Here is a 15,181-nt window from a genome sequence, read left to right on the forward strand (position 1 = left end):
TTCCTTCCTTCCTTTCGATCGATCGTTTGTTCCTTCGTTCTTTCACAGGGTCTCACTATGCAGTTCAGGCTGGCCTTGAGCTCACTTTGTAGCCTAGCCTGGATTTGAACATGTAGCAATCCTCCTACCTCAGCCTCCCAAGTGCTGAGGTTACAGGCGTGCGGCACCATGACCAGCTACCTACTGTCTACTGTTAACAGATCTTAATATTTTGCTGTATATACTTGATTGGTAGAAGCAAGCATAAGGCTGGGCATGGTGGCATATACCTGTAATCCCAGCACTTGGGAGGCTGAGTGAGGCAGGAGTATCGCTGACTTCAAGGCCAGCCTAAACTAAGTAGTGCAACCGTGTTTCAGAAAAACAAAAAAAGCACAATTGAAGTTGCTACTTAACTTTAAGTAAATTTTGGTACATGAATAAATTAGATAAAAATATGCTAGAGCTTTGAGGATTAAATTACATTAATTATTATAAAGTAATTAACATGACACTGAAAGCCTGAATGAGATAGATTCCAGGGTAAGTTTTGCTCCTGAGACCAAAGGCTCAGATTGGTTGTGAGGTAGCCCACTGTCCACAGGCATGGGTGGCACATAGCGCTGAGCAAGGTAGTAATGAGTTGTGCTTTTCTCTTGCAGTGTGCCCCGCTGGGTGGAAGCCTGGCAGCGATACTATCAAGCCTGATGTACAGAAGAGCAAAGAGTATTTCTCCAAGCAGAAGTGAGCTCTGGGCCATGAGAACAAAAGCTCTTTTGTACATTTTTTTCATGCTTTAAATACAAGATGTGGTGTGGGGCAATACATGCCTTTTCTACAGGAGTTGGGGAAACCATCTTTCTTCCATTGGTAGTCATGGCCTGAGCCGTGTTGGAGGGTAGACCATCTGATAAGGTATGAAAGGTATGGTGTACCAGTAGCAGGCCCAAGGCCATTCACTGACTATGTCATTACTGACTTTTGTAGTGTCTATTAAACTTATACTGAGACCTTGGTGGTTTTTTGTTGTGTTTTAATGAGACAGTAACCTTGGGTTTTCCCTCCCTGCTGCCTCAGAATTAGAATTATATTGGGAAATACAGATAGACCCAAGGAATGGAACAGTGGCATTACTTTGATTTCACTACACCTGGGGGAGAAGAGCAAGCTGTCCTCAGGTAGTATTGATCAGGGTTACGGGTTATGGTTACAGTGGGATTACTTGGACATTATTTACACAGCTGGGAGGACTGCCTGGGAACTAGAAACTTTGCATCTTAGGACAGATGCCTGGTACCTGCCCTGTAAAAGAACAGATGCTTTTGTCCCTTTGGAACTGAATGGGAGAAGATAGCACTGGTAGCCTTGGGTGGAAGTATAATTGTGAATTCGTCATTTGTCCTCATGGCCCCTTTTGTGTATAACCGCCCTCATTCTTTTATCAGCCACTCCAGCCTGTCTACCCTTCCATGTAACAGACCAGACCTATAAACGACAGTGCAAGATTCTAGGGCCTTTATTCTTTTTTTTGGCTTTTTGAGACAAGAGTCTCCCTATTCAGTTCAGGCTGGCCTTGAGCTCACTTTGTAGCCCAGGCTGGTCTCACTCCCAACAATCCTCCCGCCTCAGCCGCCCCAGTGCTGGAATGATGTGTGTGCCACTATGCCCAGCTTCTAGGGCCTTTAGTGATTGCTATCATAGTACCTGTGTTTCAGAGTGTGTTAAACAATTTATTCAGTCCCCACATCCGATGTGGTCATTAGGGGTAGTTACCCCAAGGCTATCACTCCTTAACCTGGGGAGGACTGTAGATCAAACAGGCCAAGTCCCACCCGCAGTCCGACGTGGGTGGGGGTTCCTGGATGGGTCTTTGACTTGGTTATACAACCTAACTTAACCTTTACTTATCTTCATTGAAGATTTCTTTTACCCAAAGGAGTTACTTCCTTTAGGAAATAAAACCTCTTGCTGTGCCAGTCAATTAAGTCCTGGCAAGCATTGCCATAAGTGGGTTCCTACAGGGGGTGATGGTACCAAGGGCCAGGGGATGCAGATGGTGAGACATTGGGGCTGAGCCAGCTTCTGCCTTTGGGGAGCTTGTGGGGCTCCTCCGTGAGCTTGGTAAAGGGGAATTCAGGGGGTGTGCTAGGCTCCTCTGAGGGTTGGGTTAAGCCTAATAGGGCCAGGCGTTGGGCTGGTGGTGAGGAAAAGTAGGCCTTCTGTTCTTCTGAGTACCGCTCCTGGGGCATCACAGCATCTCGGTAAGTCCAGTCTTGCCAATGAAAATTGAAGTTTTCAAGCAGGGTAATTCGGTCAGCTCTTGCAGGCACACAGTCAGGGGGCTTTCTGGGCAGCAGATCTGGTACTTGGATCCCTGGCAGCAACACCACCCCTCGGATGGCAAACCAGCCTCCAAATCGGGGGTGTATGCACACGCCTGCTATGTGCTGGGGAGAACAAGAAGAGCAAGGTCATGGAGGTTACCTTGCCAGCAAGTCCAGCTACTACTGCAGGTCACGCTTGATCACCCACCTCCCACTCCGTGTATACTGATTCTGCGCACACCCCCTTTGCAGTACTAGGGGTCCATCCCAGGTTCATCCCTTTTGTGAGGCAAGTGTTCTACCATTGAGCCCCCTCCCCCTTTAAATTGTGGGACAGGGTCTTGGCTAATGCTCTGACTGGCCTTGAACTTAACTGTTCTGCTTCAGGCTCCTGCGCATTTGGGATTATAGGCGTGTACAACCATGCCCAGCCTGGACAACACTGGTATAAACTCCTGCTAAGGCAGAGCTCCCTTAGGCTGAGCCTAAATTCCCGATCTTACCACTGCTTTTCTGGGTATGGCTCTGCCTCTCCACCCTGAGACAGCCCTTAAAGGTAGGGTTTCAAGGACAATAGACGAGGTTTGCTTTTTTTTTGTTTTGAGACAGGGTTTCACTGTGTAGTCCAGGCTGACCTAGAAATGACTAGGTAGCCCAGGCTGGCCTCAAATTTGAGACCATGTGATTGTCCTGCCTCAGCCTCGGAGTGCTGGGATATAGGCAGGCACCACCACATCCAGCTAGACCAGTTTTTCTGACCTGATATTTCTAGGTAAACTCCAAAAAGCATGTGATGCGACGGCCCCTAGCCAAGGCATTACTGCTTTGTTCTACATTGTGTTTTTTTTTTTTTTTTTTTTTTTTGGTTTTTCTCCGGTACCGGGAACCGTACATTGTGTTTTCATATAGGGAAAGTGGAGGTATGTGGGACCTGTTGAGGCTGTTTTGAGGAGCCTTTACCCTTTTCCCTTGGTACACCCCCGTTCATTCACATTTGCCCTCTGACCTGGGACCCCCACGGGTCCGCCTCCACGTCTTGTCGTTGGTAGTAGTAAGCAGCTCCTGCCACGTGGGCTGCTGTCTGGGCCAGGATCTTAGGACGCCGGTTGGGGTGCAGCTCGTAGTCAGCAATGACTTCCACGTGCAGCTCTGGGAGGCTCTGCGACAGAAGACAGAGGCCTCGTCAGCATAAGGGGAGTTGTGTTTTATCCTGGAGCCCTAATTTGTGTGTTTGCTAACATGATTCTGTCCTCAGAAGTCTTGTTTGAAGGGAAAACATGACATTTATGTGGGAGGCCACAAAGTGAAGACAGTTATAAATCTTTCCATGAGACCCATATTTTAAGGAAAATACACAAGGTCTTGCTCAGTAACCTCCATTGTGAACAGTGATTTAGCCTTGCCCTTCGGAATCTCCGTGTGACACCCAGCATATGTACACATCTGTACATGAGTTTGTGGTGGCGAAATACTGCTTTGTTCTCTAAAGGCCCCAAACACTACATAAAGCTTACAAATCTAGGGCAAAGGAGGAGAGCAATGCCTGGAGGATGTTGGGCTCATTCCTACTCTGTCTGGAGGCGATGACTGGCATCAGGTTAGCAGAGGTGCCCTTCCGTAGGGTAAGTGAGATTAATTTCACATTGCGCATCTAGAACTTGGGTATGAGAAGGCGGAAGGGGGTGAAACCACAGAACGTCAGAGCTGGCTTCTGAGTATCGTTTCATGTGTAAAGTGGCTCCTGGCCGTAGTAGGTCTAGATCGTGGACTGAGCTTAGTGAAGACAGAAGCAGGTGAAAGTTTGAGGGCTGGGGAAACCGAGGCCTGCTCACCTCTGTGACACGCCTCAGGTGGTAGCCCACACACTGATCCACGGGGTCGGTCAGTGGTTGGAGGCGGTAGCTCTGCAAGAATGGTTTCAGGGCCCGGTCAAACATGGCAGGTGTGCTGAGTACCAGGAAGGCCAGGGTAGGTCCCGGCAGGGGCAGGTGGAAGGCTGAAGGCAGGAGTTCATTGTACCAGGCCACCTGGAATAGACAGAAAAGCTCAGGCCAGGCCGGAGAGCCAGCTTAGGCCTTAGCCAGGTCCAAACCTTTGCCTAGTATTCAAGGTTTCTTTTTTTTTTTTTTCTCTTTTGTCTTTTTGAGACAGGGCCTCACTTTGGAGCCCAGGCTGGCCTGGAACTCACAAGGATCCTCCTGCCTCAGCATCCTGAGTGCTGGGATTATAGGCGTGCACCACCATGCCCGGCTCCTTTTTTTTTTCTTTTTTTCCCAAGGTTTCATACATTTTGCCCCAGCCTCCATCTCACTGAATACGTTTTCACATTATATTGTGAAGTTTTCACATTATATTGCTATGAAGTTCAGGCTGACCTTGACCTCACTTTGTAGCCCAGGCTGATCTTGAACTTGCAATGATCCTCCTCCTTCAGTCTCCCGAGTGCTTGGACTACAGGTGTGAGCCTGGCTAGTATTGAGTTTTGAGCATTTAAAAAATATATAAAATACACGCTGGGCACGGTGGTGCATGCCTGTGATCCCAGCACTTGGGAGGCTGATCTCCATGAGTTTGAGGCCAGCCTGGGCAACATAGTGAGTTCACAGCCAGCCTAAACTACGAAGTGAGACTTTCTCTTAAAAAAAAACAAAAACCAAGTCAAAACAAAACAAAAAAGAAAACAAATCTCAATGCTTCCCATCTATATTATTAATGTCTCTGCCCTTAACAATATTTTCTTTTAATTTTTTATTAGTATATATTTGTAGTACACAATAGTTATTCATTTTGGGGAATTGGTACCTCTATATCATATCTTAATCATTTTCAATCCCTTTCTTCCCATCCCCATTGTGTATTTTAAATAGAGGTTACACGATAAGGAAAGGCACAGGTAGAAAAGTACAGAGCCTGTGTGGACAAGAGCAAACTGTAGTTTGGTGGGAGAGAAGGATCTGTATCAGAGAACAGAGAGAGAAAGCTGGAGATGTGAGGAGTGACATTGTGACTGACCTTGAACACCAATTTATGGGCTATGGATCAATTTGCTGACAATGAGGAGCCACTGAAGATTTAAGTCAAGTGAGGGGTGGGTATGGAGCCGAGTGGTACAGCACTTGCCTAACATGCCTGGTCTGACCTCCCAGTACTATAAAAACCAAAAGAAAACAGCGACCAAAATGAGAATAAACTGATATGATCAGCTTTAGGAAGACCTGGCTGAAGTGTGGAGGATAGACTGGAGGCAAGATGGCAGTAAGGAGGTTATTACTGTAACCCAAGTGAGCAACAGCAGCTCTGACCAGACCACAGATAGGAGGGATAGAAAGGCATGGATTTGGGAGATTCAGGAGACAAAGATCTTGCGGGGTGACACCATGTGGGTTCGGGGAGGTCAGGAGTAGGGGTTTAGACGGACTGGCCAGGCGGCAGCTGACTCTGTTCAGTATGAGAGTTCTTACTACCCAGACTGCCTGACTTTCCAGACAGGCATTCTCACTCTCCACATCTGCCATGCAGCACTACTTGCATATCTTTACTCACACTGAATTTTGGGATGTTAGGTACTCCTAATCCAGCTTGATGCTTACTGATTGATTGAGACAGGGTCCTGCTATATAGTTCAGGCTGGCCTTGAACTCACTATGCAGTCCAGGCTGGTCTTGACCTTGCAGGAATCTTCCTATCTTTGCTGGGGGAGCTTTTCATATATTGCTCAATTTCACCTCCCCAACACACACCTTTTTTTTTTGTCTTTTTGAGACACGGTTTCACTATGCAGTTCAGGTTGGCCTTGAACTCAGTTTGCTGCCCAGGCTGGTCTCAAACTTGCAACGATCCTACTGCCTCAGCCTCCCGAGTGCTGGGATTACAGGTGTGTGCCACCACACCCAGCATTTTTTTTTTCTTCTAGTTCTGAGTATTGAACATACTAGTCAAGTGTTCTACCACTGAGCTACATCCCCAGCCCTCAACTTCATTTTTTTCTGTCAAGTTCTCGCTCAAGCTACATCCAATCTATTTCATGTTTGATATTCTCTGTGCAGCCCTGCTCTGGACCTCTCAGTGGGGTGAATGGGAAGTAAGGCTGTCTCTCTTTCTCTTTTTTTTTTTTTGTATTTTTGAGACGGGGTCTTGCTATGCAGTTCAGGTTGGCCTTGAGCTCACTCTGTAGCCCAGGCTGGTCTTGAACTCACAATGATCCTCCTGCCTCAGCCTCCCAAGTGCTGGGATTGCAGGTGTGAGACACCACGGCCGGCAAGGCTGTCTCTTAAACATCAGGCAACTTTCTTTTCTTTCCTTCTTTTTTGTTTTTTTCCAGTACCGGGAATCGAACTCACGACCTTGCGTTTGCCAGGCAGGCGCTGTGCCACTGAGCTAAATCCCCAGCCCCCAGCATCAGGCAACTTAATGCCAAGTTGATTTAACTTTCTGTTTTAAGTATACAGCTCAGTGAAGCCAGTGCTGAACTGGGGAAATGAACTTATGTAAAAGAGTTGCAGGTGGAGTGAGGGTGGGTGCCCGAGACTTCTATGCCAGGCGGGTACTCAGGATTTCTGTATTTGGCCAAGCTCTGTTGGTTAGCAACATCATGAATTACCCTTCTGTTGGTACATGGAACAAACCAGCCAATTCCCTTTCTTTTTCTTTTCTTTCTTTCTTTCTTTTTTCTAATCAGATTTTACTGGTACATTTTAGATATACATATTGATCACATTCATAATAGAGAATTTGTACCTGTACATAATATAACTTGTTTTTTTTCTGCCATTCCCCTTCCCTCCCTTCAACCCCTCCTCCCCTCCCCATCTACCCGTTTTGTTTCCATTTTTTTCTTTCTTTTCTTTTTTTTAAACTTTCCCTTCTCCTCCCCCTTTGTTTCCCTCCCCATTTGAACATTTTCTTCCTATTTCACAATACCTATTATACAATTTGGTCCTTGTTTACGCTTTCAGTTTCTCACACCAATTTTAGTACATGTGCTGCCGAAGTGAGCACTTAGTTTCTGACACTAGAGAAACAATGTGATTTACACATGTGTGTCCGATTTATTTCACTTAAGAGTATGGTCTCAAGGTGCATCCATTTACCTAGAAAAGTCTCTAGCTTATCCTTCTTTATCTGCCAATTCTTTTCTTTGTTTCTTCTTCTTCTTCTTTTTTTTTTTTTTTCTTTGTCTTTTTGGGACAGGGTTTTACCATGCAGTTCAAGCGGGTCTTGAACTCACAGCAATCCTCCTGCCTCAGCTTCCCAGTGCTGGCATTATAGGCATGAGCCAACACGCCCGGCTGGCCAATTGTTTCTTGCTCAACACCAGAAATGCCCTTCCTGTCTTAGTTAACCTAAATCATAGCCATGCCGATCTTCCAGGTCTTGCCCTCTCCTAATTTAGGAGCTTCCAAGGTGATTCTGACCTCACAGGTGCCTTTCTTCCTGTAAATTACATAGTTGACAAAGCCACACAGGTTACAGGGTCGTATCGTGGTAAGACATTATATGGGAGTAAAGGGCAAACGTACGACCGCTTTTCTATTTTTTTTAAACCCAAGTCCCCGCTCACACACTGTCCCCATTGTTAGACAGCCCTGAGGAGTTTGGGGAGAATCAAAAGGCTCCCGGGGCTTCAAACCAGTTGCACCGAGGCCAACCACACACCTAACTCTAGAACCGCAGGAAGGATAAACGAACCTGAAAGGGGTAAACCTCGAAGCCAAAAGGACACAATGTGTCTTCAACCTTCTGCTTGAGCTCTGCCACAAGCGGATCCATAGCACACGCTGCTCACACTACACATAGCACACGCTGAGCTTTCTGGGAAATGGAGTCCTAGGGATAACTGGGTCGTTACTTTCCAAGACAACGTGGACTCCATTTCCCAGCAGTCACTGGGGCCAGCAGCCGCGCAAAATTGGCTCTGCGCGATGTATCCTGGGACTGGTAGTCCATTTATGCTTTGGAACCCATTATTACAGAGCTTAGGGGACTCGGTGTCCCGACAAGCTTCTGTGCTGAGGGTGTGAACGCATGTATTCTTCCAGGGAAACGTAGGTCGGTTGCCCGTAGCGCTGGTTGTCTTTGAAAGAGGCAGATTTAAGTGTCCTGGGTGATTTCGCTGTACCCTGTGTGAAGTCTTACTTTCTCCGCCTACTCCAGAGTTTGAAAGTAGCGGCGGAGGCCGGGCGTGGTGGCGCACGCTTGTAATCCCAGCACTCGGGAGGCTGAGGCAGGAGGACTGTTGCGAGTTCGAGACCAGCCTGGGCTACAAAGTAAGCTCAAGGCCGGCCTGAACTGCATAGCAAGACACTGTCTCAAAAAGACAAACAAAACAAAAAACAAATGAAAGTAGCGGCGGCAGTAAACACCGACACAGGTTTGGCATGATGGCGCCAGGGTCTCGGCGCCTCTTGCAGTCACTGGATATCTACGTTTGAGGGTATTTCGATTTCCTTCCGGTTCTCCAAGAATGCCACTGCCTTGCCTAGTGACTGCCAGAGTCGCAATTTTGGCCTGATATTGTACCTCTGTCCCTGGTATTGCATCCTCACCTATTTCCATTCTAACGCGGTGGCCTTTACTGGGCTGTGCCTCGGGGGTACCCTGCAAGGACAGCGAGTGTAGGAGAAGCCAGAGAGCTGAACCCCTGCTGCGGGATATGAGTAGGAACCTGAGCTGGACCGAGCAGCTCGATGCGCTTCTGAAGGCAACTGATGGAAAAATAGCCCGGATGAAGGTGAGGCGGCACAGGCTGTTGTATGTTTGTAGGTTGGACAGGTTAAAGGACACTCAGAGCTCACAGGCCTGTGCAACTATTTCTTTTGTAGCAGAGGCTGTATGCCCTGGGGGTTTCCACCACAGGTGCTATTGTCCCTGCCTATTCCCCAGCCTTTTCTCTTTCGGAGATATCCCTTTTCACCGTGCCTGTACCAGCCACTATTTCCTCCAAATTCCAACTCTTTCGTGAGCTCTTTACCCACGCATTCTGTTCTCCCATAGTTCTTTATTGGTCTTGCCCTTGTGCCTTCTTTATTCCCTCACAGGAGACCTGGCTGGAACCTGGATTTCCCGTTGTTATTTGCCTCCCCAATTAGGAGCCCAAGCTCAACAGCCTTGGGCTCTAGACACTCCCCTTGTCCGAGAGAGTTTGAGCGAGGCTGAAGCCTATAGACCATCCTCTCTCTGGGATGAAGTTACTGTTCTCCGATCTCAAATTCAGTCTCAGGCTCGGGTGAGGCTTGGCATTGCAGATTTGTACACATGGTGTGTGTATGAGATGAGAATACCAGGGTTGGGAAAGCCTCTTACGCAGTAGCTCAAGTGTGTTTTCTTCTTGGGTTGGTGACGGAGGCACTGAAGCAGGCTGTACAGGGCCTGCTGAAAGATCAACAGCAGCAGATGTACAAGATCAGTGCCTGGAAGGTATCAGGCCAGTTTCTTTTTTTCTTTATACACACAGTTTTCTTTTGTTTTGATGCTGGGAATTGAACAGAGTTTGCATATATTAAGCATGTGGTCTTCCATTAAGCTACACTCCCAGTCCCTTACACATGCAGCTTTATATGTGTGCATACAATTTTTTTTTGGAGACAGGGTCTTGCTATATAGTTTAGCTGGCCTTGAATTCACTATGGAGCCCAGAATGGCCAGGAACTCTCCAGTGATCCTCCTGCCTCAGCCTCCCACATGTGCTGGGACTATGAGCATGTATCATGATGCCAGCTTGTGCACACAGTTTTGCTGCACACCTCTTGTGTGCACATATCTTAATTTGCAAGTAATGTCTGGGTTCACATGTAAAGTTCTCAGTCAGAGGGACTGACACTCAACTTAGCACACTATAGCGTCATTAAGGTTGCTGCTGGGGGGCCTTAGGAGGGCGAGCCCATCTCTTGGAGCAATGGATGGAGCAGCTGAGAAGGGAACTGCTGGACCTTCAGATCCAGTTGCAGGAGTGGACCCACATCCAGGCCAAGTGGAATCAAGGCCAGGAAGTGCAGTACTAGCACTGTCCTTCATCAGAAGATGAAGACTGCAGACTGAGTATGTGATGGGCAAGGCCTTACCTTTTTTTTCCTTCTTTTTTTTTTTTTTTTTTGAGACAGGGTCTCGCTATGCAGTTCAGGCTGGCCTTGAGCTCACTCTGTAGCCCAGGCTGGCCTCGAACTTGCAATGATCCTCCTGCCTCAGCCTCCCAAGTGCTGGGATTACAGGCAGGTGCCACCACACCCAGCTAGGCCTTACCTTTTTGAGGCTTCTGAAATCTTGGCATTCTGGGAGAATGATGGCCTCCTCACTCTGGGTTTGTGGATTAACTCTAGAATGACACACTATCACTCATGTAGGCGGCAACTGCTGTGGAAGGAGTCTGAGATTCTGTGGAAGGAACTAAAGTTGCTGCGGGACCAGCTCAGGTGAGTATGTAATTCCTTGCCCTCTTGTCTGGGGTGCCTCCAAACAAGTGGTCATAGCTCTGCCTGTTTGAGCTATTGAGAAGTCTGGCATAGTATTTCATCGCGTTTTTTGCCTCTCATGAGTGAGTTTAGCCTCTCTAGTCATCTTGGAAGCTTTCCAACAGCTGGACCAGAATGCTCTTGTCTTGGGCTGGGGGTTTAGCTCAGTGGCACAGCGCCTGCCTGGCAAGTGCAAGGTTGTGAGTTTGATTCCCAGTACCAGAAAAAAAAAAAAAAAAAAAAAAGAATGCTCTTGTCTCAGTTTTCAGCACTAGGCTGGTCACAAGGCGAGGAAGGAGAAGCTGGAGGGCAGTCACTTTGTATTCTGTCTCGTCTGCACACCAGCTCCAGGAGCTGCTAGTGAAACATATGGCTGAGGTCTGGCTAAGGTCAGGCCTGAAGCTAGAAGGTAGGACCAGGATCAGGCTTGTCCTTTAAATATTTCCAAACTCTGTTTGTTCTTTAGGGCCAGGATATCATCTTCTACCCCCATCTCTACCCGTTTCTTCCCTGTGATGACTTTATGTTTTTCCAAAGCTCTTCTTCCCATTTCATTTTCTCTAAGCTGTGAGAAACTGTCCCTGCCCACACGAGCATTTCAAATGTGTGGAACAGGCCAGTTATAGGGAGAGACTTTCTTCCTGTAGAAGGAGAGGTTTCATCCTACCTGGGTTCGTGGTCTGGCGGATGTTGGCGCAGCAGCAAAGTAGCCAAGAAGGCAAGGATCACATCCTGGAGGTTGCCAGAACAGAAGCCTGGGATGACCCACAGGAGCATGGCTTCAGGTCAGAAGGTGTAGGTGCAGGGAAGGTGGAGAGGATTTGTCTCACAGAGGTCAAGCACGAGGGACCAAAGTTCAGCTATTCTAAATTTGGCCAGAAGGGGCCAAATTGGGTTGCAGTCCATAAGGGCAGTATTGGGCATTCATGATCCAGGATCACTGAAATACCTCTATATGTTTGGATGCTAAAGGGAGAGACTGGAATCCTGGCTTCAGAAAGGAGGCTTCAGTGCCGGGAGGGTCCCCTAGACCCGTCATTGCCATCTCTACCTCTGATTCTGTTCTTTCCAGGTCTTCTGTTCATGTCTTCCAATCTAAGCTGCCGCTGGCCACTGCCTTCATCTTATTTCTGTCTTCATCTAGTTCTGAAGCCAGTTTTCCACATAGTAACCGTAGCAGGGAACTTTTCTTTTTTGGTATGTATGTATGTATGTATATATGTATGTATGTATGTATGTATGTATGTATGTATTTAGAGACAGGGTCTTGCTATGCAGGCTGGCCGTGAGCTCACTTTGTAGCCCAGGCTGGTCTCAAACTTGCAGTGATCCTCCTGTCTCAGCCTCCTTAGTGCTGGGATTACAGGTGTGCACACCATGCCCTGCAAGCTGGGAACTTTTAAGGAAACTAAGTAGGGATAAGGTTATGATCCTGGTCCTGGGGGAGAGTGAATCTGAATGGTATCTGCTGCTTAATGTTTGGCACTGGAGAAATACGTCCCTCTCATCAACAGGCCCAGGGCCTAGCTCTGTGCGTAACATAGTTCTTAGTCGTTTTTCTCTTCCCTTTTCTTTCCTCTTAGATCTCCAGAGGAGCATCCTTTCTAACCTCGAACCTAGCAGCTCTCGGCTCCATCCCCAGAATCTTGAGCAAGATAACCTATGCCTTCAGGACCCCAACATGCTCCTGAGTGAGCGTGAGGATGAGTGAACAGTAGGATGAAGCCTTCTTTGCCCACCTTCCCACAAGCTTGTTTTTGGTAGCCTTCCTGTTCCCTTTGATCCATCTGGGATGCGATATCTCCACTGAGACTGCCCACTGCCGACCTCTTCTCCCTCTCCAGCTACAATAAAGTGGTTTAACTTTCCCTGATGTATTTTATTTCTTTCTTTTTCTTTTTCTTTCTTTCTTTCTTTTTTTTTTTTTTTGAGAGACGGTCTCACTATGTAGTTCAGGCTAGCTTTGTACTCACTATGTAGCCTAGGCTGGTCTTAACCTCAAGGCAATCCTTCTGCCTCAGCATTCTGAGTACTGAGATTACAGGCATGTGCCACCACGCCTGGTTTCCCTGATAATATGTTTTCTGAGTGATGATTCACATGAAATAGACTCAGCTGTATCCTTTCTTTCCCCTGTTATGTGACTGCCTCCTGTGGCCTCCACCTTTTAAATTGGAGACATCTATAGCTGTACCTATAGATGTGCACACTTTAAGTACACACTCAAGTGAAGTTGGAAAGAGAGAGAAGCTCCCATTCTGGTGGGTTGAATGAAGCAGGACCTTGCTGTGGGGCAGTAGTACTATGGGGTCACAGAGCAGGATGAGATTTTCTGGTGGACCCTGGAGCTGGGCAGTAGGAGATTTCCTTTCTTCATCTCTAGCTTCTGCCTCCTGAAGCTTATTCAAGCCTCTCCACACCTCTTCATCCCCAGCAGCCCAGCCTGTTCTTTTGTTTGTTTGTTTGTTTTTTTCTCTTTTTGAGACAGGGTCTCATTATGCAGTTCAGGCTGGACTTGAGCTCACTTTGTAGCCCAGGCTGGCCTCAAACTTGCAACAGTCCTCCTGCCTCAGCCTCCCGAGTGCTGGGATTACAGGCTTATGCCATGATGCCTGGCTTTTTTTTTTTTTTCAAACCTAATGCATTTATGGCAGTGCAGGAACTAATGAAGGTACAGTATCCAAAAACTGTAAACATGGCAAAACAAATATATAAAACAGTAGGCTGTGTACCATGCACATGATGTGATGGCAATTTATCTCTGTACAGTCTCACATCTCATACTCTTTGGTGCAGTTTATTCCCCCCACCCCCACTCCCAAGTGACAAGCATCACAGATGAATATTTCAACCTGTGTTTCTGTAGAAACCTCTTCCTAGGTCTTAAGTCTCTCTGACTTCAGTCTAGTGGTCATCAGAAATTTTTGACTGTTACCTCCAGTAAATACACATATTCATCGCTAAAACAATAACTTCATGATTCTTATTAGGAGTAGATGCACTCTGTTACTTTTTCTTTCTTTCTCCCTTTCTCCCTCTTTCTTTCTATGCTGAGGATTAAGCCCAGGGTCCTGTGCATATTAGGCGTGAGTTATGCCACCAAGCTATGCCCCAGCCCATTTCTATTATATTTCATTAAAAAATGCTTGTGGCTAATGAATTTGTCCTTCCCACAATTTGGTTTTCTGGAAAGTATATTTTTCTAGCTATGGACACTTTTTTTTTTTTTTTTTTTGGTCTTTTTGAGACAGGGTCGAGCTATGCAGTTCAGGCTGGCCTGGACTCACTTTGTAGCTCATGCTGGTCTCGAACTCACAACGATCCTCCTGCCTCAGCCTCCCGAATGCTTGGCTTACAGGCGTGAGCCACCACGCCTGGTGGACACCTTTATTTCTCTTTACCTGGGCTTTGTGTTCTACATACTCCAGTCCAAGATTTCTTAAGCAGTAGGAATTCACTGAGGCCTCAGGAGACCTTTCCTACTGCTAAATGTAGGGCTGGGGATTTAGCTCAGCGGCCCAGGGTCTGCCTGGCAAGCGCAAGGTCATGAGTTCGATTCCCGGTACCAGAAAAAAACAAAAAACAAAAAAACAAAACAAGACTACTGCTAAATGTAGGCAAAAGATAATGTGGAGAGCAGCCCGGGTATGTATTTGCCTGAGCTAAGATGTGCAGTGGGCTGTGGACAGGTTCCCAGAGTTGACTCAAACCCCACAGACTCAGTTTAAAAAAAAAACAAAAATTTACCATGAAACCTCATCTACCTGCTGAAGCATGTGCAAGGAACTGATGTCTTTCACATCCTGTGCTGGGCAGGTGGTTTGTCTGGCATGGTGGCATTTTAAAACTGATTTCTCTACTTATTTATCAACTGCTTTGTATCAAATTATGTGGGAGATAGGCTTGCAGGGGTGGGACATCCTTCCCAACAGAAATCTTTTTTTTTGTTTTTGTCTTTTTTTGAGACGGGGTCTCGCTATGCAGTTCAGGCTGGCCTTGAGCTCATTTTGTAGCCCAGGCTGGTCTTGAACTCACAACCATCCTCCTGCCTCAGCCTCCCGAGTGCTGGGATTACAGGGGTGCGCCACCACCCCTGGCCCCAACAGAAACATTAAACAGCAACGTGAAATAGTATTTTAAAAATTTTTATTGGTACATTTTAAATATACATGGTAAGATTCATCATAGGGAATTTGTACCTGTATATGACACACCTTCCTTCCTTTTTTTTTTTTTTACATTCTTCTCCCCTCCTTTCAACCCTTTACAAAACTCCTTCTTTTGTTTTTTTGGTACCAGGAACTGAACTCACGACCTTGCACTCGCCAGGCAGGTGCTTATGGCACTGAGCTAAATCCCTGGCCCCACAACATGTCTTCTTTACAACTCCTTAGTTACAAAAGTTTTGTTTCCATTTCTTTCCTTCTATTC

The 15,181-nt window shown here is 46.9% G+C and overlaps 3 protein-coding genes across 3 annotated transcripts in view; 2 read left to right on the plus strand and 1 right to left on the minus strand.

The window, feature by feature from the left end:
- Prdx1 (peroxiredoxin 1) overlaps positions 1-994 on the plus strand; it is a gene marked incomplete at its 5' end in the record, with an annotated part of 12,024 nt that extends 11,030 nt beyond the window's left edge. The window contains 1 exon segment of the mRNA XM_013521663.1: positions 642-994. Coding sequence (XP_013377117.1) covers positions 642-727 — 86 coding nt within the window.
- A 604-nt stretch (positions 995-1,598) lies between these two features.
- Mmachc (methylmalonic aciduria (cobalamin deficiency) cblC type, with homocystinuria) lies at positions 1,599-8,193 on the minus strand. The gene is made up of 4 exons (XM_005398703.2): positions 7,992-8,193; positions 4,136-4,330; positions 3,310-3,462; positions 1,599-2,426 (listed from the first exon to the last, which is right to left on the minus strand). Exons 1-4 carry the CDS (start codon positions 8,070-8,072, stop codon positions 1,995-1,997), a joined length of 861 nt encoding a protein of 286 aa, XP_005398760.1. The 5' UTR covers positions 8,073-8,193; the 3' UTR covers positions 1,599-1,994.
- Positions 8,194-8,571: 378 nt separating this feature from the next.
- Positions 8,572-12,618, plus strand: LOC102004683. Its single transcript, XM_013521579.1, has 9 exons — positions 8,572-9,033; positions 9,125-9,158; positions 9,341-9,527; positions 9,638-9,780; positions 10,152-10,300; positions 10,488-10,711; positions 11,398-11,535; positions 11,823-11,947; positions 12,334-12,618. Exons 1-9 carry the CDS (start codon positions 8,956-8,958, stop codon positions 12,459-12,461), a joined length of 1,206 nt encoding a protein of 401 aa, XP_013377033.1. The 5' UTR covers positions 8,572-8,955; the 3' UTR covers positions 12,462-12,618.
- The last annotated feature ends 2,563 nt before the right edge of the window (positions 12,619-15,181 follow it).

Source organism: Chinchilla lanigera, unplaced genomic scaffold (genome assembly GCF_000276665.1).
Source record: "Chinchilla lanigera isolate Chin_1 unplaced genomic scaffold, ChiLan1.0 scaffold00063, whole genome shotgun sequence".
Taxonomy (NCBI): domain Eukaryota; kingdom Metazoa; phylum Chordata; class Mammalia; order Rodentia; family Chinchillidae; genus Chinchilla; species Chinchilla lanigera.

Coding starts and splice junctions, on each gene's coding strand:
- LOC102004683 (XM_013521579.1), top strand. CDS start 8,956: ATGAGTAGGAACCTGAGCTGGACCGAGCAGCTCGATGCGCTTCTGAAG. Junction 9,034..9,124: donor GAAAAATAGCCCGGATGAAG/GTGAGGCGGCAC, acceptor TTTCTTTTGTAG/CAGAGGCTGTATGCCCTGGG. Junction 9,528..9,637: donor CAAATTCAGTCTCAGGCTCG/GGTGAGGCTTGG, acceptor TCTTCTTGGGTT/GGTGACGGAGGCACTGAAGC.
- Mmachc (XM_005398703.2), bottom strand. CDS start 8,072: ATGGATCCGCTTGTGGCAGAGCTCAAGCAGAAGGTTGAAGACACATTG. Junction 4,331..7,991: donor TCGAGGTTTACCCCTTTCAG/GTTCGTTTATCC, acceptor TGTCTATTCCAG/GTGGCCTGGTACAATGAACT. Junction 2,427..3,309: donor CGGACCCGTGGGGGTCCCAG/GTCAGAGGGCAA, acceptor TGTTCTCCCCAG/CACATAGCAGGCGTGTGCAT.